General features: G+C 38.3%; 1 protein-coding gene across 1 annotated transcript in view; it reads left to right on the forward strand.

Moving 5' to 3' along the window:
• Positions 1 to 26532, forward strand: part of nbas (NBAS subunit of NRZ tethering complex) — a 463213-nt gene that overhangs the window by 32383 nt on the left and 404298 nt on the right. Inside the window, exons 9-12 of the mRNA XM_028796843.2 lie at positions 9172 to 9270; positions 22172 to 22310; positions 22866 to 22931; positions 23024 to 23152. Coding sequence (XP_028652676.1) covers positions 9172 to 9270; positions 22172 to 22310; positions 22866 to 22931; positions 23024 to 23152 — 433 coding nt within the window. The remainder of the gene's footprint in view (positions 1 to 9171; positions 9271 to 22171; positions 22311 to 22865; positions 22932 to 23023; positions 23153 to 26532) is intronic.

The raw sequence follows: 26532 nt of genomic DNA on the forward strand, positions 1-26532 counted from the left end.
GTAAATGCGTCAATCAGCACAAAAGAATGGAGATAAATGCCATCAACTCAGAGAAGGAGAGGCAAGTTCGTTGTACCACGTGAACGTCACTGAGAGAATTAAAAAGAACAAAAACAAAAACAAGCGCTAACTTTTACAAGTATCCAAAATGTACACCGGGTGTTACAGACTCAAATCAAATGTATGTTTTATTATATTGTAGAAATAACAATAGCAGCTCACTACTCAAAATGTGGAGCGCCTGCTCTTGAACCCGGGACCTTCAGATTATAAGGCAGCAGTTCTTACCTCTGCACCATTCAAGAATACATGTAAGCTCCCTGTCGATAGACATTTGAGCTTGAGTTTTTAACTTATTGACAGCCACATGTAAATCAAATACTTTTTTTTCTTTGGTTACATTCTTGAATAAAAGCACATGTGTTTATTTGATATTTGGACTTACGTCTTCACACATTATACACTTCACGTCATTATTAGTGTAACATGGAAAAGTTTCTGCTTTAGTTATGTGTTCAGCATTTCTCGCATTTCCTTTCATCCTACACTTATCCAGATCTTTGTAGACACGGAACACATATGAAATGGATGTATTCCAAATAACGATGCACAGTATTATTTACCCTAAACAACTTTTTGCCCGAGCTGAGCTCCATCAAGGAGGGGGATGGGACAGCAGGCTGCTTGCTTCTTGTGCTGATCGACGCGTTTGCAAAACAAAAGATGCTGATGGAGCGGTGCAAAGGGATTTAAAGGAGGGTGGGATTACGAGTTTTTTCATAAGCTTCAGGAATTCTAGTGTTAAGTGATAGTCATTTGTTTATCAAACTCCCATTACCGTATATGACCATTTTTTGTGTATATTATTGTATGTTTGCAGATTTTTTTTTTTTGCATGTAAATAAAACTTTAACTTTCATAAATTGATCATGTTTATCAGTGTAAAATAAGTGTTATTCTGTTGTACGTTTCTTTAGAAGTATTAAGGTTTTCAGAAACCTGCAATTTTTATAAATATGAATAACATAACACAGTCATATTTAGGGATAAGGGTTTCAGGTTTACTCATGATTGCCAATGAAATTTTGCTTTTATCTAAAAGCAAAGTTTAACGTAAAAGCCTTGTGTTCATAGCATAACTCTAATGAAATTCCAAAATGTAATATAAGTATTAGCTTTAATAAACTTGTAATATAGTATACAAGTTAAACTCTAAATACTTCTCCACTTTTTTTGCTGTACAAAAATGTTTTTGACTATGATCTTTGTAAGTATGTGAAATACTAGCAAATTATTCATTAATGAATTTATCAAAATCCTTAATTAACGGATTACTGCTTATCAAGGGAATGAAATTCTATTCAAGCACTGTTTTATTTAACAACTTTAAATAATTTATTCATAGTGGGTTTGAGATTTTCACTTATGAAACTTGTATGATACTGACACTTTTTATTAGAGCACTTGTTAAACATTCAAATAACAGTTTTTGTGCATCATATCTCCAATTACACCTGGCCTGTAGAACTGTTTTTAATATCTGGTGATCTTCCATGACATCATTTAACCTCAACAAACATGCACTTATTGACCTAGCATTGGTGTAGGTTAGCACAATTACGGCCATACATTAGGCATTTTTTATAAAAGTTCATTCAAATTTTATTCTGTGTAGCACCATGACATGACATTTTACAATGCAGACAGGAGCTAATTGGAAAGCATCATGTTAGCAATGTGCCATACTAAATGATTCAGACCTATAATGAAGTATATACAAGTGAACACTGGGGTCAAAGTTAAAAAAATAAACTGATAGTACATAACAGTAAATTACAAGTTAGTTATAATACATAAAGTAAATCACATGTAAAATTTATACATCTGTGGGAATTAGTCTCAGTAGATTAATGTATTAAAGTAATTGTCAATCTATATATATAATTCACTAAGCCGCCGACAAGTAGCCACCCATGGAAAGCACGCCGGAAGGGGCGTGGATTCACTAAGCCGCCGACAAGTGAGACGCCCATGGCGCACGCAAGAAGGAGCCACGCCCACCAACTCTAAGACCATTGGATACGACGACAACTCGCAGAGCCATGCCCACCAACTCAGACGCGACGACTCGGAAAAAACGGCGTCATTTATGTTCATCTGTCCTACAGTACACATGCACCTCTGAGCCACGTTGACTTTTCGGTTACGACGCACGACCGCTTGCACCATAGCAAACTGTTTTACACGCTACATACAGCAATTCGCATCCGCAACAAACATGCGTCTTCTTAGATGGTCCTGCAGGAACACGGAAAACGTTTCCCCGCCCACCAACACTCCTTATTCCCTGGTTCTATTCAATAAGGGCGTGCACAAAAAGGACGCCCAATTGGACGCGGCGAATAAAGGCAAACGCAACAAAATTATTACAGAAAATTTATTAGATAAAGGCAGTGATTGAACGTATAAAAAGGCGAAAGCAAGAATATTAAAACATTCGCTCAATTGAGGTCGCCCTTTTGAAGCTCGCCTTTATTTACGCGTGCCTTTATTCGCCGAGCCCAATTGAGGTCGCCCTTTTGAAGCTTGCCTTTTTGTGCGCGCCCTTATTGAAGGATACCTTATTCCCCGACCGGTGTCCACCGCATCCGCGACAAACATTCGTCTTCTTAGATGGTCCTGCAGGAACACGGAAGACGTTTCCCCGCCCACCAACACTCCGTTTTCCCCAGCCCGCGTCTACCCTCGCTCTCTAGGCATTCACACTGCCTGCTCATGTGACCGGATGCAAAAACTCACCGACCACCCACTTAGTCCCTTTCGTCTGTGCTAGGAGTCCACATGCACCTCTGAGCCACGTTGACTTTTCATTATTCGTTTCGGTTACGACACCCGACCACGTCCAACATCGAAAACCATGGGAAACGAACAACGAAGCCCCGCCCAGAAACTCTACCCCTCCGCCAACTCGAACAGCTCATCAAACACATACTCACTTTGGTCTGTGCTGCTGTCCAAATCCAGCTGTGAGCCACGTTGACTGTTCTTTTGCCCTCCATGGCTACGGCTTCAAATGTATTTCATGGAAACAACACTTCTTTCAATGTTATAGAAATTCCTGCATCAGGTAACTATTTGTTTCTATCAGTTGGGTTTTTTTTGGAAAAATGTCATTGACGAAACTGTTGCTCTCAAACTTCACAACATGGCTGTTGGCTTTTGTTTGCCAACATTGGGATAACGTCGGCGAGGTGGTCACAAACTGCAACAACTCACCACACAAGGACGCCCTGTCTCTCGAGGCATTCACGCTGCCGGAAGACAACCATAGGATACGCAGAAAATAGCCATGTCAGTCAACGCAGATCAGACACCCAGGCAAACAACACTGAATAATCAATAGCTGCAACTACTTTGCCCGCCCCCACTCCTCACCTGAGTCGGTTTCGTCTGTGTTCAGCAGTGTTTCCCAAACTCGGTCCTGGTGAACCCCTGTGGATGCAGGGTTTTGTTCCAACCAGATTCCTAATCATTAATGCCGGTGAAACTCATCCGGGATAAGTCGGTTTTTGAAATGCAGCCGTGTAGCAGATTAGTCTAGCAGACTAGCTGGATGTAATAATCCGAGATGAATGCGCGCCCTCGCGCTGAGTGAAAAGCCAATGTATATTGAGTCTAGAAAACATGATCAGCAAGTCTTTGATAGGCTGCAACAAAATGATGAAAGAACGGGTGCATTTCTTTCACACAAGCTTTGTTAGTTAGTTAATTAGTTACTCGAAGGATTTCAAGATTTAATATGTACAAGCGGTAACACTGTAAAAGCAGCCCAAACCAGAAAAGACGGCTGGCAAAAAGTAGCCAACAAATTAAACGCGTGTGCATTGTACTTACTGAAATCTGCGTTACGGATTTTGCAAATGTTCATTTTTTTCCCTCTGCTTAAAATACATTAAAAAAGTGGCGTGATTATGCGGTGTATACTACGCCGCGGGTTGGTATGCAGCGTGTAAAACAGTTTGTTTGTCGCGGATAATTTGCCTTTTACTTATACACGAAGACAATTTCCTGTTAGATTTGCCTTTGCGATGACAATTAATAAGGCACAGGGCCAAACTTTCAAAAACATGGCTAGCGGGTCATTTGCTTGCACTGATTACGTCCCTGCACTTTGTACACACCCCCCTCCCTCCCCCCCCTCGGTACTACCATGGTCGGGTGACTTGGTGGATTATATATAGAAAAGCAGCCAAAACCGCAAACAACAATGAAAAGTCTACGTGACTCACACGTGCATGTGGACTGTGCAAAGAGAAAAACGACTCAGGTGACGAGTTGGGGGTGTGCACATGAAATGTTACTTTTCTTGGTGATTTATTACATTACCGATTTTTCAAATGTTAATTTTCTCCCTGTGCTTAAAAATCATTAAAAAAGCGGCCTGATTATGTGGCGTATGATATGCTGCGGGTTGGCTAGTTATATATAATTATGCAAAATAATCACTGCTTTTGTTGATCTAAAATTTCTAAGATTTTTTATTGAGAGGTTTCTAAAAAAATATGTACTGTTCCAGTGAAACAAACAGAAAGAAATCGTATTACACAACGATTAACCCTAATGCAATATGAAACATAATTTACTTTCAAATTATTACGTTTTACTCATTTTTAATATGGTTAATTACTTGCTGTAATGTAACATAGTTCTATTATGCATATGTAATATTTCCCATGAAAATAAAAATCTGTTTAAATTGTATAACCGCATCCCCATATGCGACCGACAGAAAGAGGCTAGTGAGTAGTGCAGGCACGAAGGTTGACGAGCAAAGCGATTAAATTACTAATGGAAGGGATCTGAAAACATAAGATGGAGACACTGTTATCCAGTGTATTGACAAGCAAGGAGGGTTTTGTTTTATATAAATGCTGAGTGCTCACAACTGCAATTAAATATGTTTTACAGCTGTTGAGTATATGATTGTTTTGATTTTTTTTATAAAGCTTTTAAGGTCACAGATTCAGAATACAGTGTGCTTATGGGTGTAAAATTACCTATAATGCAAAAAAACAACAGTTGATTGTTCTTTCTATATTAGGAAATGTCAAAAGTGGAGACCCTCAAGGATCAGCACACAATTCACTGCTCTTGCAACTTAAAATGATTTATATTAAAAGATAACAAAAAAGTTACAGCTTGCAGATTAATTAGCTGAATTAGCAATTATTTTACAGTCTGCTAAATCCATCCAGATGGATTTGGATAAAAATTCAAATTTTATGCAGATTTGTGGCAAACAAAGAGATAATTACATCACATAGGCTTGGAAATTGGGAAGTATGTGTTATCAAAAAAACTTGTTGTGTTGGCGACGATAAGCAGAGGAGAACCATGTGCACTTGTCTAAGCAGGGCTGTGATCACAGGTTTTCCTGACATGACTGTCTTCACTACTGTGCAAATCAGCAGTGGTGCAAAGAGCGTGCTGATTTAAAAGGAGAATCATTTGTTTTTATTGAAGTACCATGTTTTTCGCACCATAAGACGCACTTTTTTCTCCCCAAAAGAAGGTTGGAAATGTCTGTGCGTCTTATGGAGCGAATATTGCGTCACAGACCGTGATGTGTATTACCTGACAAAAGTTGACATCCAGGGGTAGAGGGCGACAAAACTCACTGTTACGTTACAGGCATTCCCTCTGTGCTTGGAGGAATGTTAGACTCATTGACTTGGCATCTATTCCTTGCGTGTGCGTGAGTTGCGAAATGTAAACAAAGGCAAGATGGCATCGACGTCTCACGAGGATAGGAAGCGAGTGCAGAAAGCAAAATACTCAGCAGACGATGTTTTGCGCATTATCACTGAGTCGGACATTTGTTGAGAGTGATCAGGAGATTGAACAAGAGAGTGAGGAACTGGCATCAGCTGATCGGGACACCAGCCAATGCCGCCCCAGCTGAGCATATTCGTGCAGCCGATGCACCTATGGCAAGGTTCGTGTGGGAGGAATACCTAGACATTGATCCGTGGGAGCCAAACTGGCTACCGGACTTCACAAGATTGTATGGCTTGCTGTTGGACTCGACAGATTACCAGCCGCTGGACTACTTCAGGCTGTTCTTTCCTGAAGCTGCCTTTCAGCTATTGTCAGACGAGACAAACAGGTATGCAGAGCAATTTTTTGAATCAAGGGCTGTGCTTGCACCGCATTCTCGTTTTTCATACTGGAAACCCACAACAAAACACAAGATGAAGGGCTTTGTGGCATTACAAATATAGATGGGACTAGACTGGTGATATAACTTCAGGGAGCATTGGTCCAAACGTGCTTTGTCCCCTGGTGGCTTTGGACAGGTTATGCCGCGTGATGATAGGTACATGCTCCTGCAAAGTGATTGTGAGCAACTGAGCTTCGTAAATTCTGACACTAGCGATGAGGAGTTCTTGGGGTTTCCATAAAACTAGAAGAGTGCTTGAACCTTAAAGTCTCTCCTTATTTGTTAATGACAGTGATGATATTTCTTAATACCGCTGTTGAATTTACATGGTTGAAATATTATTCTTCTATATTTTATTAAACATATTAGTACACCATTTGGTTCAGAATATTTTTTTTCTTGTTTTCCTCCTCTAAACCTAGATGCGTCTAATGGTCAGGTGCGTCTTATGGTGCAAAAAATACGGTAATAAAATTCTAGCTTGATTGGAGTTAAAGTTGTTTTCCCGTCTGAGACAGTGAGTGTCTACATCCGTTGTGTAGGAACATTTGGTACACAGTGCCCACATCGGCTCTTTATCTTCCCCTTTGTACTTTCATAAGGAAAAATTGTCACTTTTTCATGCAACTTTTTTGCAAGGGTTAGTTGCTGATTAAGTATGGTTTCTATGCCCTCATGCAGGTTGCATTACTAGCACATAACCAGCATAATGAATGATACTGCATGCATTTGGATACATTAGAGTGTGTGGTTGCACAATTCAGACTGGATGTTTGTCTCTTTGTCTCAAGTGGTTCTTGGCCAGGTAGAGTCTACAGCAGGGGTCCCCAACTCCTGCCCTGGAGGGCCCCAGTAGCTGCAGGTTTTCATTTTAACCCTTTTCTTAATTAGTGCACTGTTTTGTTCCTAATTAACTGCTTTTTCCTTAATTAGCAGCCAAACAATAATGAGATAAAAAATAAACCAAAACATGACCAGCAAAACATGACCAACATTGTCGATCATACAATATCTGAAAACAGAGAAAGGTGAAGGTCTCAGGAATGCTGATCTGCTCTGGTCCCCAAAACATTTTACCAGTGCTCTTAGAAAAAGAGAAAATCAACAATTTCGGAAATGTATGCCATTGCACAACGAGAGCAGCAACAAGCCATGGAATTAAAGAACGGGTTTAATTAACAACAAGACTCTGCATCTCATTAAGCAGCTGGTTGGAGTGAGATTGGTTGGAGTTTGAGGCCCTGACTTAGTTGGTCTTCTCTTGGCTCACTCACTTCACATTTCATTTCTGTTTGGGTGCCATTTAAGGAAAGAAATGAAGAAATTCAGAGGAACAATGAAGAAATCCACAGGAACAAATATTAAAAAACACATCCATTAAAATGGGTTGCATTGGCTGCATATTTTGGGTCATTGTCCATCTGTATCATGAAACGCCGCCCAATCAATTTGACTGCATTTAGCTGGATTTGAGCAGACAGTATGTCTCTGAACACCTCAGAATTCATTTGGCTGCTTCTGTCCTCTGTCGCATCATCAATAAACACTAGTGTCCCAGTGCCACTGGCAGCCATGCACGCCCAAGCCATCACACTGCCTCCAGCATGTTTTACAGATGATGTGGTAAGCTTTGGATAATGAGCTGTTCCACGCCTTCTCCATACTTTTTTCTTGCCATCATTCTGGTTGAGGTTGATCTTGGTTTCATCTGTCCAAAGAATGTTTTTTCCAGAACTGTGCTAGCTTTTTCAGATGTTCTTTAGCAAAGTCCAATCTAGCCTTTCTATTCTTGAGGCTTATGAGTGGCTTGCACCTTGCAGTGCACCCTCTGTATTTACTTTCATGCAGTTTTCTCTTTATGGTAGACTTGGATATCGATACGCCTACCCCCTGGAGAGTGTTGTTCACTTGGTTGGCTGTTGTGAAGGGGCTTCTCTTCACCATGGAAATGATTCTGCGATCATCACCACTGTTGTCTTCCGTGGACGTCCAGGTCTTTTTGCGTTGCTGAGTTCACCAGTGCTTGCTTTCTTTCTCAGGGTGTACCAAACTGTAGATTTTGCCACTCGTAATATTGTAGCAATTTCTCGGATGGGTTTTTTCTGTTTTCGCAGCTTAAGGATGGCTTCTTTCACCTGCATGGAGAGCTCCTTTGACCGCATGTTGTCTGTTCACAGCAAAATCTTCCACATGCAAGCATCACACATTAAATCAACTCCAGGCCTTTTATCTACTTAATTGATAATGACATAACGATGGACTTGCCCACACCTGCCCATGAAATAGCCTTTGAGTCAATTGTCCAATTACTTTTGAGCCCCTGAAATGAAGGGATTGCGTTAAAAAAATGCTTTAGTTGCCTCACATTTTTATGCAATTGTTTTGTTCACCCCACTGAATTAAAGCTGAAAGTTTGCACTTCAACTGCATCTGAGTTGTTTCATTTAAAATTCATTGTGGTAATGTACAGAACCAAAATTAGAAAAAAGTTGTCTCTGTCCAAATATTTATGGACCTGACTGTATGTGCTTCATAGAATTCACAAGAGAGGGAATAAGGTGAGGGTCACAACTCCTTTTCAGTTAATGCTGGCTCTATCTAACTGGAATTTGTGCCATTGAATGCCTACCAAAAACAGCTGGTCCTACACCAGGTAGCAGCTTATGAGAGTGGTAGTATACATGCTGCATATGGAAGGAATGTAAAGCATGACAAAGACAGTGGAAATGGACATGACTATGAATAATAATTTGAAATTTCCCTTTTATAAAACTTGTATAAGGAAAATCACCTTTATAGTTTTACCGATTTACACAATTTTCTTTGCACTCATTACATTAAATAGACCATGTTTTTTTCATAATTTTGTATATCTTGTATGAAAACTTCTCAAAGAAGTCAAAGTATGAAGTCATTCTATAAAGTTTTACTGTTTTTTTCTTTTTTTCTAGTGTTGGTACAAATCAAAGCTACCAGGAAAATCATAGTTTCAACTTCAATTCCCATTATTCTCATGGAATTACAAATGTTTTGTATCATCCTGCACAGAGGTAGGCAATTTTTTTGTTCCTGTGAACTAATTCTAGATGTCACATGAGAATTATCATCTAGCATATAAAGATTAAAGATTAGTTGATTAAGATGTCATTCAAGGATTTTGGCAAATTTAATGTTATTAATAAATAACTGTTGATTTATATTTTAGATTGTTTAAATTTTACAAGACTAGACAGGATTCATTGGTCCCTTTTACATGCACAAGTAATGAATTACAATTTATTTGTGTGAGGTTATTAAAATTGGTTTAGATTTTATCAGTGGTTTCAATTAAAGGAAAGGCCAGCAGATGGCGGTCTAATTAAATTTGCCTTAAAGAATCCAGCACTTCATTTTAATAAGCCTCTTCTGTTTGTCATATTAATAATTTTCTCAGCAGTAGTTGTTATCATTCCCAGCAGGCTGTTTTTCTTCCATGTTACTTAATAAGGCATTTCACCAGCTATTAAAGTATTGTACATTAGATTATGGAGGATTACAGAGTATCTAGGTAGATTTTAAAAATGTATATCTTTAGGCTGTTTGACAAAAGTAATATTATTTGACTTTTTATTAACTCTTTTAATAATAAATAGATATAGTATTTTTATATTATTTTACTTAATTATCTGTTTCTAAGCTTAAGTTTTATTAGTTACATACAGTATGTAGAATAGAGAATGACTTTTGAATTAGAAATATTTATTTTCTTGTATAATGTAAGTCTATGTATGGTGCCAAATTAAAATACTGATTTTAAATAATAAATTGTGTAATCCTCAAACATGATTTCTAGGCTTTTTTTGCAGTATTTGCAGTATTTGTTTTAATGGAAACTATTAAACAGCAAAGTGGCCTTTTTGTTTTGTTTTCAAATTAAATCATAATCAAACCTTTTTCATCAACTAAATAGTTTTAAAACAACATAGTAAAAAAACATAGGACTATTCAGACTTCATCAAATGCAAGCACATCGCTTTCAATTTTTTATTTGGTCCTCTTTACAGCCTGAGCTGGTGAGGGTTTGGGTGATAACGTGTTGAATAAAATAGATTAGGATATTATTAGAATCTTTCAGGCCAGCAAGGATAAACATTCTTTCCAACTCTTATATGTTGACTCCTGAATACTTTTTGTTGTTCTGTATCTTTTTTCATGTCCTGTGCAAGGTTCCCTGTTGACATTTTCTTTACATATCAAAGCGGCTTATCCTAGTTTTGACAAGTGGCAGTGCTGTTGAGAGGTCATTGTGGATTGCTGATCCCCTCTGCCCGTTATGGTAAATTAACCTCTTTAGCTTTTAAAAAGAATCACTTTGGCTGCTTCTCACAATCAGTGTCATACAACTTCAGTTGCTGTACAAAGCAAACAACTGTAAGTGATAGAATAAGGATAGAGTGTAGCTCCTACTTTCCACTATAACATTCACAGTACTACTGCTGCTGCATCAATGTGATTTTCAGTTTTACTGTCTGCTCTACTCTGAACTTGTGAAAAAAAAATGTGTTGTGCTTATTCTCCCCTCAGCCACAGAATATTCATTTTTCTGTTCCCGTCAGAGTTTGAAGTTCCCCCTAGCTAAGCTGTCCAAATATCTCATCCAGATTCTTCTTAAAAGGTTTTCAAAGTTTCTTTTTAACTACATGTCTCTGTAGTTTGTTCCAGACTACCATAACTCTTTGCGTAAAGAAGTGCTTCCTGGCTTCACTTTTGTAATGCACATCCCCTTAATTTCCACTGATGTTCTTTAGTACACGATTCACCCTTAAGCTGAATGAATGTTGCTGGAATCTACTTTATCAGTGCTTTTGAGGATTTTAAATACCTGGATTAGGTCCCCACACAATCTCCTCTGCTCGAGACTAAACAGATTTAATTCTCTGAGTCTGGCAGAGTAGGACATGTCCATAAGTCCTTGGATGCTCTTGGTTTCTCTCCTCTACACAGCTTTATATAAACTCTTTATCCTTTAGTAGCAGATGCCTTGTGAGTTTCAGCTTTTTTTAGCAGAATCCAAGGAGTCTTTGGATTTTATTAGTGCTGTAAAGGTTCTATCCTGAACCGATTTCTTCATTTTGGAAATATTTTTTACTCCACCACTCATACAATAAAATAAGTTATTTAATCTTGTTACCTAAACCTAAGGAATAATATGTATACACAGTCCCTCTTATGAACTCAGATGCCAAACTATAAGCTAGCAATAGCCTGTCACTTACAGAAAGATGTTACAAAATTAATCTATCCTTATTAGTCTGGTTTCAGATCCTCACAACTAGCATCTGATGAGATGTGGAGACTTCTGCATATCATTCTTTCTCTTCCCTTTCAAGCTCTTTCCCTTAATGCAGAAAGTACATTTCCTATAATAAGTCATGAATACAGTGGACTTTGGTATGGGTTTTCCAAATGTATTAAGAAGCCTTTACTGGTCCCTCTCCACTACGTTTCTGTCTATTTTTGTATCACTTCCCTATTAGTAGAAGGCCTGGGCAGGGTAGTCCTGTGTGTACCTTACTTTTTAGTTTATCTCTTGAACCACTTTATATTACAATCTGAAACTCTTTGGTTTTAGTGCCTATTATAATTTTTAATTTCATTTGTATAATATCCTTACTGTGTATGCAAATAATGTCCTCCTCTGTTTAGGTAATACCCTGTCTGATATCCCCATGTGTTAAAATTAGAGCTGCAACTAACAATTATTATGATAATCAATTAATCTGGCGGTTATTTTGTCGATTAATCAATTAATTTAATTGTAAAAATAAACCATTTGAAACACAAATTGCATGAAATGGAACTCTCACCAAATCAAACAGATTTGTATAAAATTTTCAGAAATATATTTTTTTAATAAGTTACTTGCACAAATTGTTAACAAAATTTAGGTTTTTATACATTTATTTAGTAATACATTGTTAGTAAATACTAATAAACAGAAACAAAACACTTTGTAGCACAAACTCTGGAAGTCTTAGTTTGTACTGTCTTTTCTGGCACTTGCATACTGTCTGCCTTTTGTCAAACGTGTTCACAACTGAATGAAGCAGTGATGCAATTGCATGGCACAAGGTATGTAGCCTACTGATATAATCAACTAATTGATGAAAGTGATTGTTTTTTTAACAATTGATTATTTCCAATAATGACAATGAGTTGTCACAACCATAGTTATAATTATTTAAGTCTTTTAAAGTCTTGTCTGCTTGCAAAATTAATTAGACTAAGTCTTCTCTACTTTCAATTAATGAGCTTATTGTGTCAACAAGACTGCCTCCCCTCCTAAATTCCTGTATCTATTAATTTCAAATATTTAGGAGTTAACATTTCTTCTTCAGTCTCAGATATATCCCCTTACATCCTTGCTGATGAAAGAACCTCTGTTTATAATTAGTCTAAGCTTCCTCTCTCTTTTCAGTAACACCTAGCAATGTCAAAATGAATATTGTACCTCATTTTAATTTTATAAATGCTATGGTTCAACTTCCTCTTCCCATTAATTACTAGCCTGAAGCAAGGCCAATCATTATTTTTTTTTTTAAGTAAGAAACTTAACTTTAATCATTCAACTCTAGTCTGAGACAGAGTACGGCCTGTGGTGTCACTTCCTGACTTAGAATTCTACCATTTAGCTTTTACGTCTTTCCATGACTCCATCATCTCTCCCACCCATGTCCCTAACTCCCTATGGAATACATACTGAAAACATGGCATTATCTCACCCCCCATTTTTCACAGCCCTGTTACCTCGATCTGTGACTGGCTGTGTGTATTTTGCTCTTGACAACATACAGGGATTAGTTCACATGGGAATAAATTTGACAACTCAGAAATATTCCACAATTTACTGAAATATTTAAAATTTTAAGTTTCCTAGCATGGCTTTCTTTTTTCCTATGACTCCAATGCATACTCACAATATGATAGATAGATACTTTATTAATCCCAAGGGGAAATTCACATACTACAGCAGCAGCATACTGATAAAGAAACAATATTAAATTAAAGAGTGATAAAAAAAAAATGCAGGTAACACAGACAATAACTTTGTATAATGTTAATGTTTACTCCCCCCAGGTGGAATTGAAGAGTCACATAGTGTGGGGGGAGGAACGGTCTCCTCAGTCTGTCAGTGGAGCAGGACAGTGGCAGCAGTCTGTCGCTGAAGCTGCTCCTCTGTCTGGAGAGGACACTGTTTAGTGGATTCAGTGGATTCTCCATGATTGACAGGAGTCTGCTCAGTGCCCGTCGCTCAACCACAGATGTCAAACTGTCTAGCTCCATGCCTACAATAGATAAAATATAAAATAATATATGTTGTTTTACTAACCTGCACCAACTCACCCACTGTACTTGCTATTTTGTTATTTCTCACCCAAGGAAAAAACTGTTTCTCCCCTCTACTCATTAGTATGTGAAGCCTCTTATGATCCTCTTCCCTAGATTTCATTTTGTATTGAAGACCTTCCCCTCTCTGTCCCCTCTCTCATGGGATTCTATATTTACCAGATTGAGATGTTAATATAGGAGCCCTATCTACCAATGCACTAATACTTGTTGCCACCACCATCAGGTTTTTCTAACTAAGCCATTCACATATCTATGCAAGTGTATAGTGATTGCTCACTGTTCCCTGGCCAGGATGAAATTTACATTGCTCCTCCTGTATAAAAGGAATGATTTTTGTATGTTTTGCCTGGCTAGCAACTTGTATTAGAATTGGGAGCATAAGACTATTGATTCCTCAGTAAATGGAAAGAATCCTGTACTACCCTTTTGTGGATCTACCACAAAATAAAGGTATTAGCTGACTGGAGTGTAGATGTACTTGGGTCCCCAAATTTATGATGGTGTATTAGAGGCTCACTTTCATTAAGCTCTGCATTACTGGTGTGAAAACTTTGACTTTTTTTTTTCTTTTTCTGCATTTTAAAACTTGTCAGAGTGTTTGGCTTTCTTAAAGATATAGTTTATGGTACTTTAAAGATTTCTGTATACTGAAACAGTAGCACTACTGGTAAACTTCAGCTTTTAAATGTTGAGTGACAGTGGAATGGTAAGGGACTTTACTGGATGGAATTATATACCTAATCTAAATCATGAATTATTACAGAATATCCAAATGTTACTCAGAGATACTGGTACTGATAAAGTTTCCCTTGACCTATGCAAAGTCCTTGCTCGTTTGGGTTGACAATATATTGGAGATTTATGTCTTCAGCCATCTTATAACCTACTGTATATTGGTCACTTACAAAACCTTAAAGCACAGATTTGACTCTCTGCTTCTGTGCCATGCTTCATGGCCTATTAGAGGATCGAGAGGACATTGAAGGGAGAGACAAACCTAGTCATGTTCATCTAATTCTGTGTCTATAATTCATTTTGAAACTTCTCTGGTTGCAGAGTTCAGCTACTGAAAATGTATACAAACTCCAAGCAGGTCAAAAGCAATATTACTTGTAAATGTACCTGGTACAAAGCAGCCTGAGAAAAAGTGTTTGTATTTGAGTACATATATAAACCATTATATATGAATATATATTTTTGGAACTCACTATGCGCTGGTGAAATTCCACAGGAGTGGAAAATAGAAAATATTATCTTATCTCTCTATTATAAAAAATAATCTTGCGACGATATGAGACTTTTTTCCTGCAACGAGAAGTGATCTTTGGAAGAGAGATCTTTTGAAGAGAGATAGATAGACACATTCACGTCCCGTGAGACGGACAAGTCACGTCATACTTACAACCTTTGTAAGGAAGTCCAGTGATACAAATGCAGAGCAGGTTAGAGATAATGGAAGTAGGAAAATTCAAAAGACTCAAAAAAATGAGAGTGAAGATCGCATTAGCGCAAACAAACGGAAAATATTACTTGGTGAAATAACGGAACAGCAAAAAGAGATCGCATAGTGTTTGAGGATGTCTGGGGGACAAGAGAGACAAGGCAGTGAGACAAAAGGACAGGTGCTGTACAGGCTTTTAAACATTTGAAGAGCCGAATGAAATGCAGAAAATGTAGCATGGCAGCAGCAGCAATCCAGCAGCTGATCGAGCAAAGAGGAGGTAAAAAAAATTTTCATTTGTTTCCCATTGTATCACTGTTTAAGAGGAGTTTCTGAGGAGTGGCTGCGTCTCCTTTGGGTGCGTTCAGGCCCACCCCCCCCTTCACAACAGCCCGTACCACTAGCGGGGGGTGGGGGGATTGGGAGGGGAGGGGTTGGCGAGTGAAGCAAGCATAGGGCAAAGCCCCCTAGTTATATAAAAAGGATGACCTGGCAGATCTAAATAACTATAGACCAATAAACTTAATGTGCATCACATTTTGAAGAGGGAGGTCGTGTTTTACTAATATGCTAGAATTCTATGTGGAAGCAACAAAAGGACATGATCAGTTGCTGAATATGATGTTATTTATCTTGACTCTTAGAAAGCATTTGATAAGGTGCCGTGTAAGAGGTTTGGCATCAAACTAACAGAAGTGGGAGTTCAGGGCATAGTTTGTAGATTTGTGCAAAATTGGCACAGACATAGGAAACAGAGCATTATGGTGTGAGGAACTCTAAGAATTGGATTATGTGAAGGGTGGTGTCCCATAGGGGTCAGTACTAGGGCATCTAATATTTATAAAAAAAAAAAAAAAATTATATATATATATATATATATATATATATATATATATATAGATGATTTGGATAGGATGAAAAGTAAAACTTGATACATTTGCAGAGGATAACAAGCTAGGTGGTTTGGCAGATAATCTAGAATCTATTGAATCATTACAGAGGGCCTTGGATAGAACATAGGCTTATGTAGATTTGTAAGTAAATGTAAAGTATTACATGCATGAAGGAAAAATGTTAGGTTTGAATACACACAAGATTTGAAAGTTGAAAGTACACCTTATAAAAGTGATTCAGGAGTCATAATGGACTCGTCGCTATCAACTGCCAGACAGTGATCAGAAGGCAACAGAATGTTAGGTTATGTAGCATGATGTGGAGAATAAAGTTCAAAGGAGGATATGCTTAAACCATATAATTCACTGATTAGACCTCATCTGGAGTACTCCTTACAATTCTGGTCTCCAGGCTACAGAAAAAACTTAGCACTAGAAAAAGTCCAGAGAAGATCAATTAGGCTGATTCCAGGGCTACAGGTGATGAGTTTTTATGAAAGATTAAAAGAGCTGAGACTTTTCAGTTTAAGCAAAAGGAGATTAAGTAGACATGATTCAAGTTCAGCAAGAACATGGGGACACAGTTGGAAACTTGTTAAAGGTAAATTTCAAGTAAACATTAAGAAGTTTTTATTCACACAGAAAACCATTGACACATGAAATAATTTATCTAGTAATGTGAAAGACAGTATAACTTTAGAGACCTTCAAAACTAGACTTTTTTTTTTGAAGAATTACTTGGATAGAACTCTTAAGCTTTGTTGGGTTCAATGGCTTGTTCTTGTCTAGATTGTTCTAATGTTCTTGAAAGATTAAGGATTAAATGTTTTGTTGTGCCATTTAATCTAGTGTCTTATGTTCCATACAACTGGATATAGAGAAGTGTAATAATTTTTTAGTGAGGTCTGGTAGCATGACAGAGAGCAGATAATGGAATAAGGAATGAGAATGTGCTAGGAATGGTTTGAAAAAGCAGTCTGCAACAAACTGTATATGTAATATTGGCAAACTGAGTAGATCCTTTTAAAGACCTCAGCAGTATAGACAGCAGGAAGGAGATGTGGCCAAAAGTGATTTTTGTCTGTTATTGCAGCAACCGTAGCCGTCATTGTTTGATACCATTGGATAGGCAAGTCACCAATTTAATGAGGCAGTTTAGCATTAGATGAATGGGTCTTTTAGTAATGATTAGTCATTCCAGTTAGCCTGAAAATTGGCAATTGTGTGAGTCACTTGTTTGTGAGAGCAGAATATTGAAGCCATGATAACATAAATTCTGCCTTTAAGAAGCATCTGGTAAACGTTTTAGTGACTGGAGAATAGAGTATAGTATAAGCCTGACAATTAACATTCAACCATTGTTAATAGCAGACACATAGCCATGTAAGTGTTGTTCTTGGTGTTGTCATCTCCCCATCTTGGATGTCTTATTGTCTGACTCTGTTTGCATGCACAGAAATTGAGGAGCAGACTACACGAATAAGTAAGGAAGGTTAGGAGGGCTGGCCAATGAGGAGCAAGAAGTGGTTTAAAAGGAATAAGGAAGAGAAAGAGGTTGGTGGTTTAAAACTAAAGAGAGAGACATTGTGACTGTGTTTTAGAGCTGGAAAGAAGTTCTGTGCTTACACCCTGTAGAAGTTTGCAATTGAGTAGCACAATGCTTGCTAGAGAAGCATTAAATAGTAATATCTTAAGGAAGCTTGAAGAGTGCATCAGGAGACTGTATTTTCTTATTAGAATATGGCAATTTGTAGTATCATCTTGTACTCTACTTCTCCGGTTATTTTTTTTTTTATTGATTTAATAAGAACTTCTGGAGACTTTTCAATAGTATTTTGGAATTGTTGATTGTAGTTTGTGTACTTCACTTTTTGTCATTCAAGTCTTGTGTTTGTGTATTGTGCATTGAGTTTGTATTTCATTGGTAATATTGTTTCTAATTAATTTGGCTGGGTATTTCGACAGTTGCTTCTAGGTATGGTATCCAGCTTTTACTGGGGAATGGGAAATGGAGCTTTGACTCATAGGCCCCTCTTGTTATATTAAAAAGTCAGTAGCTTGAAGTGGCAACAGACCTCATCTTGCCCTTTCACCACATATTTTAAGGATCTGTACAAATTAAAGGCAGCAAATGTAGGTCAGTAATAATGTATTTCTTTTTATTCACTATTGTCCGTTTACTCCCTTCTATATACTGGTAAGATTTCAACCAAGAGCTTGTTTTGTGAAAATGCCTGTCAGAATGTGGTGGCAGAGGCTGCCAGTCCTTCTGTAACACTGGGGAAATTACATCTTATTAACATCTTATTTTACTTTACTTTACAACAGATCTATTCAGATATCAGCAAGAATTCATTAATAGGCTGTATAAAGATAAATAGAATGGGCCTCTCCTAAGCATTTTGATATCCACATTACTAACCGAGAATGGTAAACCGGATGGACGCAGGGACATCCGGCCATGGGCCGTGGACACAAAAGACGTACTGCGCAGGCGCCCCACAAATCCCACCCCCCCTCCAAGCACCCCCCCCCCCCCCCAAGCAATGGGAACCGGATGGAATGCAACGTAAAATAAGAAATGAGGCGCCGTGACCACAGAAAAAAGGAGTCAGACGCCGGCGACGCACACAGCGCCGCACGAAGCCCATTACACACGAAACGGGACACACACAAAGAGGAGGATTCAACAAGCCCCTAGCACACAAAAAAAAAAGAAGCCGCGAGCGCCACACAAAGCCCATTGGACACGAAACGGGACAGACTACGGACATAGCACACGAAACGTTCACAAAAACGACGATTCAGACCCACGACCACACTAACATAAATAAGAAATGACACACAAAGCCCCATTTCTGAAGGAACCGTCCGTATTAAACATACATCATCTCAACACGTTCACACTATGCAGCATAGGTGGATCTCATTACACTGAGGCACTATTAACCGTTCAACTGCAGAAAAGGCTCCATATTAACAGTGAGTGCGATCCTCCTTATTACTTATCCATATTTCTCACGCTGAAGAACAAACAAGTCATGAATTCACGATCACGGGTACAAAACGATACGGCTCGGGTAACGGGACCAAACACACGAACCTGCATGAAAAAACAAAATACATGTCGGCGCCTACAAAGCGCTTCTGAAACTCCGGAAGAAAAAATGTCTCGGCTCCAAAAACGCAAAGCTCAACTAACACAGTTACAGAGACGAGCCCAAATGGACAGACACAATGAACGTAGACGCATGCAGCGCGCGTCTCAAAGTGCTGCATCGAAACAGGCACGGGTTCAAAATGAAACACCTCGCATCTCAGACATACAAAAACGGCAGCGAAGAGACAACATAAATAAACGCAGACGTCTACAACGCGCATGTGAAATGCCGGAAAACAAGCAGGCAAGGCTCCAAAAAGAGAAAGCTCGACTGACCGACATACAAAAACGGGCAAGGCTCAATACAAACAATGCACGACGTAGACTACAACGGACTTCTCACACAGCACAGGCGAATTGATTACAGCTCCAAAACGGCACATCCCAAATACTGGACATGCAACAACGCGCCTCTCAAACGGCACAAGCAAAAGATACACGTCACGGACATCAACGCCAGACACCTGCTAAACGCTTGCGCCACTTAGCTGACAACGCGTTCAATAATGAGTCCACTATTCAGGAAAATTCATTGGGATTAATGAATGTCATTTGCAATCATTGTCATTCACTTAACTTCCCTGAAGAAACAATTGGCAATACAAGTAATGAATTTACACGTTGTTGTCAAAAGGGTCAAATTAGACTGCCTCCTTTACATTCATATCCTGAATATCTACAGAAGCTTCTAACTAACGATGTACCTGAAAGTAAAAACTTTATGAACTGCATTAGATCCTACAATAGTTCATTTCCTTTTGCATCTAATGGCATCCAGTCACTTACTCAACACCATTGATAAACTTCTACAAACGTTGATGAATAATAATATTCCCTTTGGAGGAAAGGTACTTTTATTAGGAGGAAATTTTACACAGTGTTTAGCTATTGTTCCACATGCCATGCGCTCGGCTATTCTTCACTCCACCTTAAAACACGCAGACAATTGGCATTGCTTTCAAAAGAGTTACGGAGATATTTGGAACAGCAATCTCATTACACCAAATACCCCTTTTAACACAACGAACTATATTATGTCCAAAAAATATTAATGTTGATCACATTGATAACCAGGTCATTTCATTACTTCCTGGAGAGGCACAGCTCTTTCTAAGCTCTGACAAAGTTGACTCTGATGAAGACAATGACCATCTTAATTTCCCCTTAGAATATTTGAACACTATTAACCCAGCCGGATTACCACAACACAATCTTAGCCTTAAAAACGGAACAATAATCATGCTATTAAGAAACCTTAACACTAAACAGGGTTTATGCAATGGTACACGTTTAGTTGTCAACACCATGCCACACAATGTTATTCAAGCGACAGTTCTTACAGGATCACATGCTAACAATACTGTTGTGATTCCTAGAATTGACCTTACAAGTTCTGACTTGGAATTACCTTTTACACTGAAATGCCGACAGTTCCCCATTAAACCTGCATTTGCCATGACCATCAACAAATCACAAGGACAAACCATGGACAAGGTTGGCCTCTACCTCTCTGAACCCGTTTTTGGACATGGACAACTTTATGTTGCCTTCTCACGAGTTCGACGTTCATCTGACGTTACAGTTAAAGTTATAAGTGCTCCATGCCAAGGAAAACTCATTCAAGGACAAGACACCATCTTTACTACTAATGTTGTGTACAAAGACATTTTCCAATAAACCATTACACTGTGCCAAACACTTTATTCTTTGCTTTCTATATGCATCATCCACACCTTCACACTATTCTATATCTCATTCATACATCTCACTCTTTGTCATTTCCCAACACCAGGGGTTGGCGAGCGAAGCGAGCAGGGGGCGGAACCCCCTAGTTTCAGCATATAGAAAAGAATAATGACTATTAGGAGATTTGGTCCTATACCTCTCCAAATTGGTTAGGGGAGAATATTAAAAATTAAATATTTAGAAGTAGCATTGATTGCATTGTTATTGAAGTAGCATTGATTGCATTGTTGTTTGTCATATGTCTAATTCATTGTGAGGTGATTAAAACATTAATAAGATACTTAAAAACTAATAAGTAATCTTTATAGACAGAACATGTATCTTTTCATTCTTTTTCTAAATCGATTTTAAATCTTACTTTTTTACATGTTTGCAGAATACTGGAGATTATCCCGGTTGCATCAGGAACAAAGAGGGAACATACAGTGGATGGCTTTTCCGTCCTTACGCACACACCCATACTTAGTTATTCAAGACAAATTTAATGTCTCTGTTTAGCCTTATGTTTGAATGCATAGAGAAATAGTAATTAGAGCTGCCATCTTACAACTTCAGAGCTTTCTGTTGAAACCCCAGACCCAGTCTGTGTGGAGCTTGCATATTGTCCCTGTCAGTCAGTCAGTCAGTCATTTTCCAACCCTCTATATCCTAACACAGGGTCCCAGCACAGGGTGCAAGGCAGGAACAAATCCCGGGCAGGGCACCAGCCCACCGCAGGGCACACCCACACACCAGGGACAATTTAGGATCGCCAATGCACCTAACCTGCATGTCTTTGGACTGTGGGAGGAAACCGGAGCACCCGGAGGAAACCCATACAGACATGGAGAGAACATGCAAACTCCACGCAGGGAGGACCCGGGAAGCAAATCCAGGTCCCCTTACTGCAAGGCAGCAGCGTGCCGCCCTTTTTGTCCCTGTGTTCTTGTCAATTTTCTGCGGATACTATTCCAAAAATGTGCATGTTATGTTACTTGGCAACTCCAAGCAAGCAGTGTGTTGGTGTATTTTTGAAATTGCCCTGGAACATAGTGGCACTGTGTTCAAAAATTATTGTTACTTGTGCCCAATGCTTCAAGGATCAGACTAAGCCCTCTGTGATCCTGTATTGAAACAGGTGTGTGTTTCTTTCTGATGTGAAACTAATGTGTGTGTGTGTCTTTCTGATGTGGGAGTAAACAGGAGTGCTTGAATAAAGTCTGCATTAATGTAGGGGCAACATGCATATGTCATACAAACAGTGATTGTCCATGTGAGCCATGCTAAAACAAAAATTATACTATTCAGAAAAAATAGTTTGGTATTAATAACTTATCACTTAGGTTGTTGCTGGTTGGTGGTACTGAATCATGTGATTCTGAAGCATCAAAGGCAACTACCTGCGGACTTACAGCCTGGAGGATTCTGTCTGGGAGTCCATATTACAAGCAAGTTACAAGCTACGAGGATGATGTGCATTCTGTAAGTGATTTTCCTTGTTCTGGTACTTAGTTTTCCATATTTAAAACCCATATGTACATATTACGCAGAATTTTAATACCATGATATTAGTCTTTGACATAGCTGCATGCTGAAAAGTTTTAATGTTATAAGTTTTGCAGAAATTTTCTTTACTTTTGACATCTTTTTCATAACATGCATGGTTTCTAATGTTGCCCGTTTTTTCAGAAAAATAATTACCTGTTTAAAGTGAATTTAATTTCTTTTTCCCATGACAGAAGACATTTTGCTGTATATTGAGTTAAATGGTATGGTTACACTTTTTCCATATTCTGGGTGGTTTCTAATGCTACCCTTATTTACTCCTAAAAGTTTAATTTATTTTTTTTTCATGACAGAAGACATTTTTCAGTATATTAAGTTAAAAGTTTCAGAATTGTAAAGTGCTCTTTACAGTTGAGAATAGGTTCTTTTCTTCCCTAGCTTTCAGGCACATATTGTTTATTATGAGTTCATACTGTAATGTGAGATATACCATTTGTGAATTGTGTTTTAATTAAGTGTCTAATTTTTCAGGTGCTGAAAAGAAGCTTATTCCGGATGCCCCCATTTAGACTTTTTAATAGACAACAAAATGAAAAGGTACCTAATAATGTGTTTTGGTAGTATTCTTTTCTATAAAAATAATAAACTACATCATTTTATAATGTATTGTTTTTGATGTGTTTGTACAGGATGGTATTTTCAAGTTGAGTTTGTCTCCACATGGGACCCTTCTGGCAGCCATACATTTATCAGGGTCACTGACCTTATGGGACCTTCCTTCTTTGAAACAATGTGGAGAATGGAGTCAGATAATACAGGTAATACGACTTGATATAAAATCTGTCATGTGTGGACTGAATGCACAGAATTTAACATACTTTTTTAAGTAATATTAGTGGTTAAGTTTATCTATCTGAAGAAGAGAAAGTATTTAGTGAGGCACAGTATAATGTACATTTTGTCTTAGAAAAAAAACAGATGCTGAAGATACTTTTTAAAAAAAGTTAGTTCCTCCAATGGAATGATATCTGTTCTTTAACCAATTTGCTTGTATATATATTTGATATTCATTTCAACAGTACTGATAGATTATGATGATCTAATTTAACATATAACAAATTGCAGTTATTTATTCAAAAGAAAGTTAGAAGTGCAGTTTTCAGCTATGACAAATAAGTACACCTCTAACTGGTTGCTGTTCCTCCCTATGGCAGAAATAGCTTCTTGTGGGTGTTTTTGTAATTGACCTTCTGTCACCTTTGTCAGCTTAGAGAAATCTTTTACCAGTCCTACTACTTCTATTGTGTGATATCTGAGTAATTCTTTTCCATGTATTACCTTTTTATAAATTATTCCCTTGTGGATTAGTGTCTTGTTTCAAAGTCAATATACTTTTCAGCTTCAGTTTTTTCCTTAATTAAACTCTGGTATAATGTGGAATTCTTGGCTTACTTTGTGATAACATGCTGGTTAGGCCTGTGTAAAAAATATAGATTTTTTGATTAATCATTATTTTTCATTTAAACAATTTCATATCGATTCTTAAAGTCTCAAGACCGATCTCGTGAATCCTCCTTAATTACTTTATTTAGATTTGTGTTTATATTTGTTTTTGGCATCCGATCCAGAAGATGTTGCTAATGTGCCTGTTAATGCTTTCTACTGAAAAACCACTTTACTATCTCGCCTATAATTGTGTGTCCTCTTTAAGTGAAATCGGCATTTTCGACACTCATATCAGATGTGTGGACTTACTACAGATTCAAACAATGCGTCAGTAAAAAAAAAACAACTGGATAAAAGCATAGCTATATGTAAACTGAGCAACTCAGACATTAATTATTACTGTAATACAACCAATTTGAGAAATCATTTATCCTGACGTCACCCATAAATGTACTCTCAATCAAGATCCACATGAGTGGAGCCTAAGCATCTACACCGGAGATGGTGGATAGCTCCAAGCTTCTGTTTAATTTGCCTCATACCCAAAAAATAACAGAATCTGTAGCAGAATTTATCTGCAAAGATAAGACCCTACACCAGCATTTCCCAAACTATGGGTGGGTCGCGAGCGAATATTGAGTGGGCCCTGAAACATAAGACGATATTCCGACCGATCGGGCTAACAGCCGGACGTCTTTTGTTTTTGTGACATTCTTTATCGCCTTGTGTTGTGTTCGTTAGCGTACGCCCTTATAATCTTTTTAAAAACAATTATCAACGTTTGAATATAATAATGGAAAAGTGGTTGAAACGGATAGCAAAAACTACATCGCCGCCGCCGGTTGATTGTGATGAAAAGACAGAAGATGTTCTTATAAATGACAAAAGTGGCACTGAGGCTGACTTCCAAGCTCCCTCAACGAGTTCGCATGAATCGAAACGACGGAAAGTTGTAAGAAAATATGACCCTGAATATCTAAAACTAGGATTCACTTGGAATCATGATACGATAGATCCGCGTCCTCAATGCGTGATTTGCTACGAAATATTAGCGAACGAAAGTATGCGCCCAAGTAAGTTGACGCGTCATATAGAAACGAAGCATTCCCATTTTACGAATAAGCCAGTAGATTTTTTTCAAAGAAAATTGTTGGATATGAAATCTTCAAAAAATATTGTTTCACATTTCATTAATATTAATGAAAATGCTGTATATGCCTCGTACCTCATTAGCTTAAGGATCGCCAGAGCAGGAAAGCCTCATACCATTGGCGAAGATTTAGTGTTACCATCGATTAAAGATGCTGTTGGAGCGATGTTTGGAGAAAAAGAAGTAAAGGAAATCGAGCGCATACCACTGTCCAATAATACTGTTGCACGACGAATCGACGAAATGGCTGAATGGGCAGAGGACGAATTAATCCGGAGGGTAGTTTGTAGTAAATATTATACGCTACAATTAGATGAGTCTACTGACGTGCAAGGCCTATCTCAACTACTTGTTTTTGTGCGTTATATATGGCAAAACGACGCGCATGAAGATATCTTGTTCTGCAAGCCAATTAGTCGTGGAACGGCCGAGGAAATTTTCAATGTACAGTGGAACCTCGAGATACGATCACCTCTGTATACGAGAAATTCAAAATACGAGGAAAGTATGAGCGAAAAATTCAGATCTAAATACGAGCATTGGCTCGCGTAACGAGCCACGAGCCAGGCTGTGGGTATAGCTCGCGGCTTAGCAAGGGGGCGTGGTAGCAGTTGCAAGCCGCGATCTGCGGTGTCTGCGTTTCTCACTTAAGTGCACAGGTGGGAAACTGCCCACATCCATGATTGTTCCTGTGGCTGATGGGCTGCAGCTGCCATGTCCTCCCCGCATATATAGAGAAGCGCGAGAGAGAGAGAGAGAGAGAGAGAGAGAGAGAGAGAGAGAGAGAGAGAGAGAGAGAGGGCAGGCAGGCGAGTAGCTGAACAGTGAGCTGAACAGGCGAGCCAAACAGCTGAAGCAGGACGGTGTAGAGAAGGTCAGCTGCATTAAGAGTGTCTCGCCTGTTGCAGAGCCCGCAGGTGAGACGCTAACAGAGAAGAAGCACCGGGGATTGTCATCTGTTTTTTAAAGACGGCATCCTTTTGACGTTTTAACCTCGTGTTAAAGGATTGTTATTCTTGTGTATTTTAAACCTCCACTTCACAACTGTTTTAAGGATTATTTATTTAAAGATTTATTGAATGCTCTACTGCACTTTGGACACCTGTTTTGATTCTTTTAATAATCAGTTATATTATTTACCAGTGTTATTTATTAAAGGTAGACTTCAGTATATATAATTTATCAGTGTTATTTGTTAGGAAAATTGATTTTTATGTTAATATATTGGGGGTGCAGAACGGATTAACTGGATTTCCATTATTTTCAATGGGGAAGTTTGTTCTAGATACGAGAAATTCGCTATACAAGCTCAGTTCTGGAACGAATTAAACTCGTATCTAGAGGTTCCACTGTAATTGATTCCTATATAAAAGAGAAAGGTTTACAGTGGAAGAACTGTTTCGGTATATGCACTGACGGTGTGCGGGCTATGTGCAGGAAAAATAGCAGTGTCGTTACAAGAGTTCTTAAACAAAGCCCCTGTGCTTTGTGGACACACTGTAGCCTTCACAGAGAAGCACTGGTTTCAAAAGCATTACCTAATGATTTCAAAACAGTACTAAATACAGCTGTGAAAATTGTAAATTATATTAAAACAAAACC

Source organism: Erpetoichthys calabaricus, chromosome 3, assembly GCF_900747795.2.
Source record: "Erpetoichthys calabaricus chromosome 3, fErpCal1.3, whole genome shotgun sequence".
Lineage (NCBI taxonomy): Eukaryota > Metazoa > Chordata > Cladistia > Polypteriformes > Polypteridae > Erpetoichthys > Erpetoichthys calabaricus.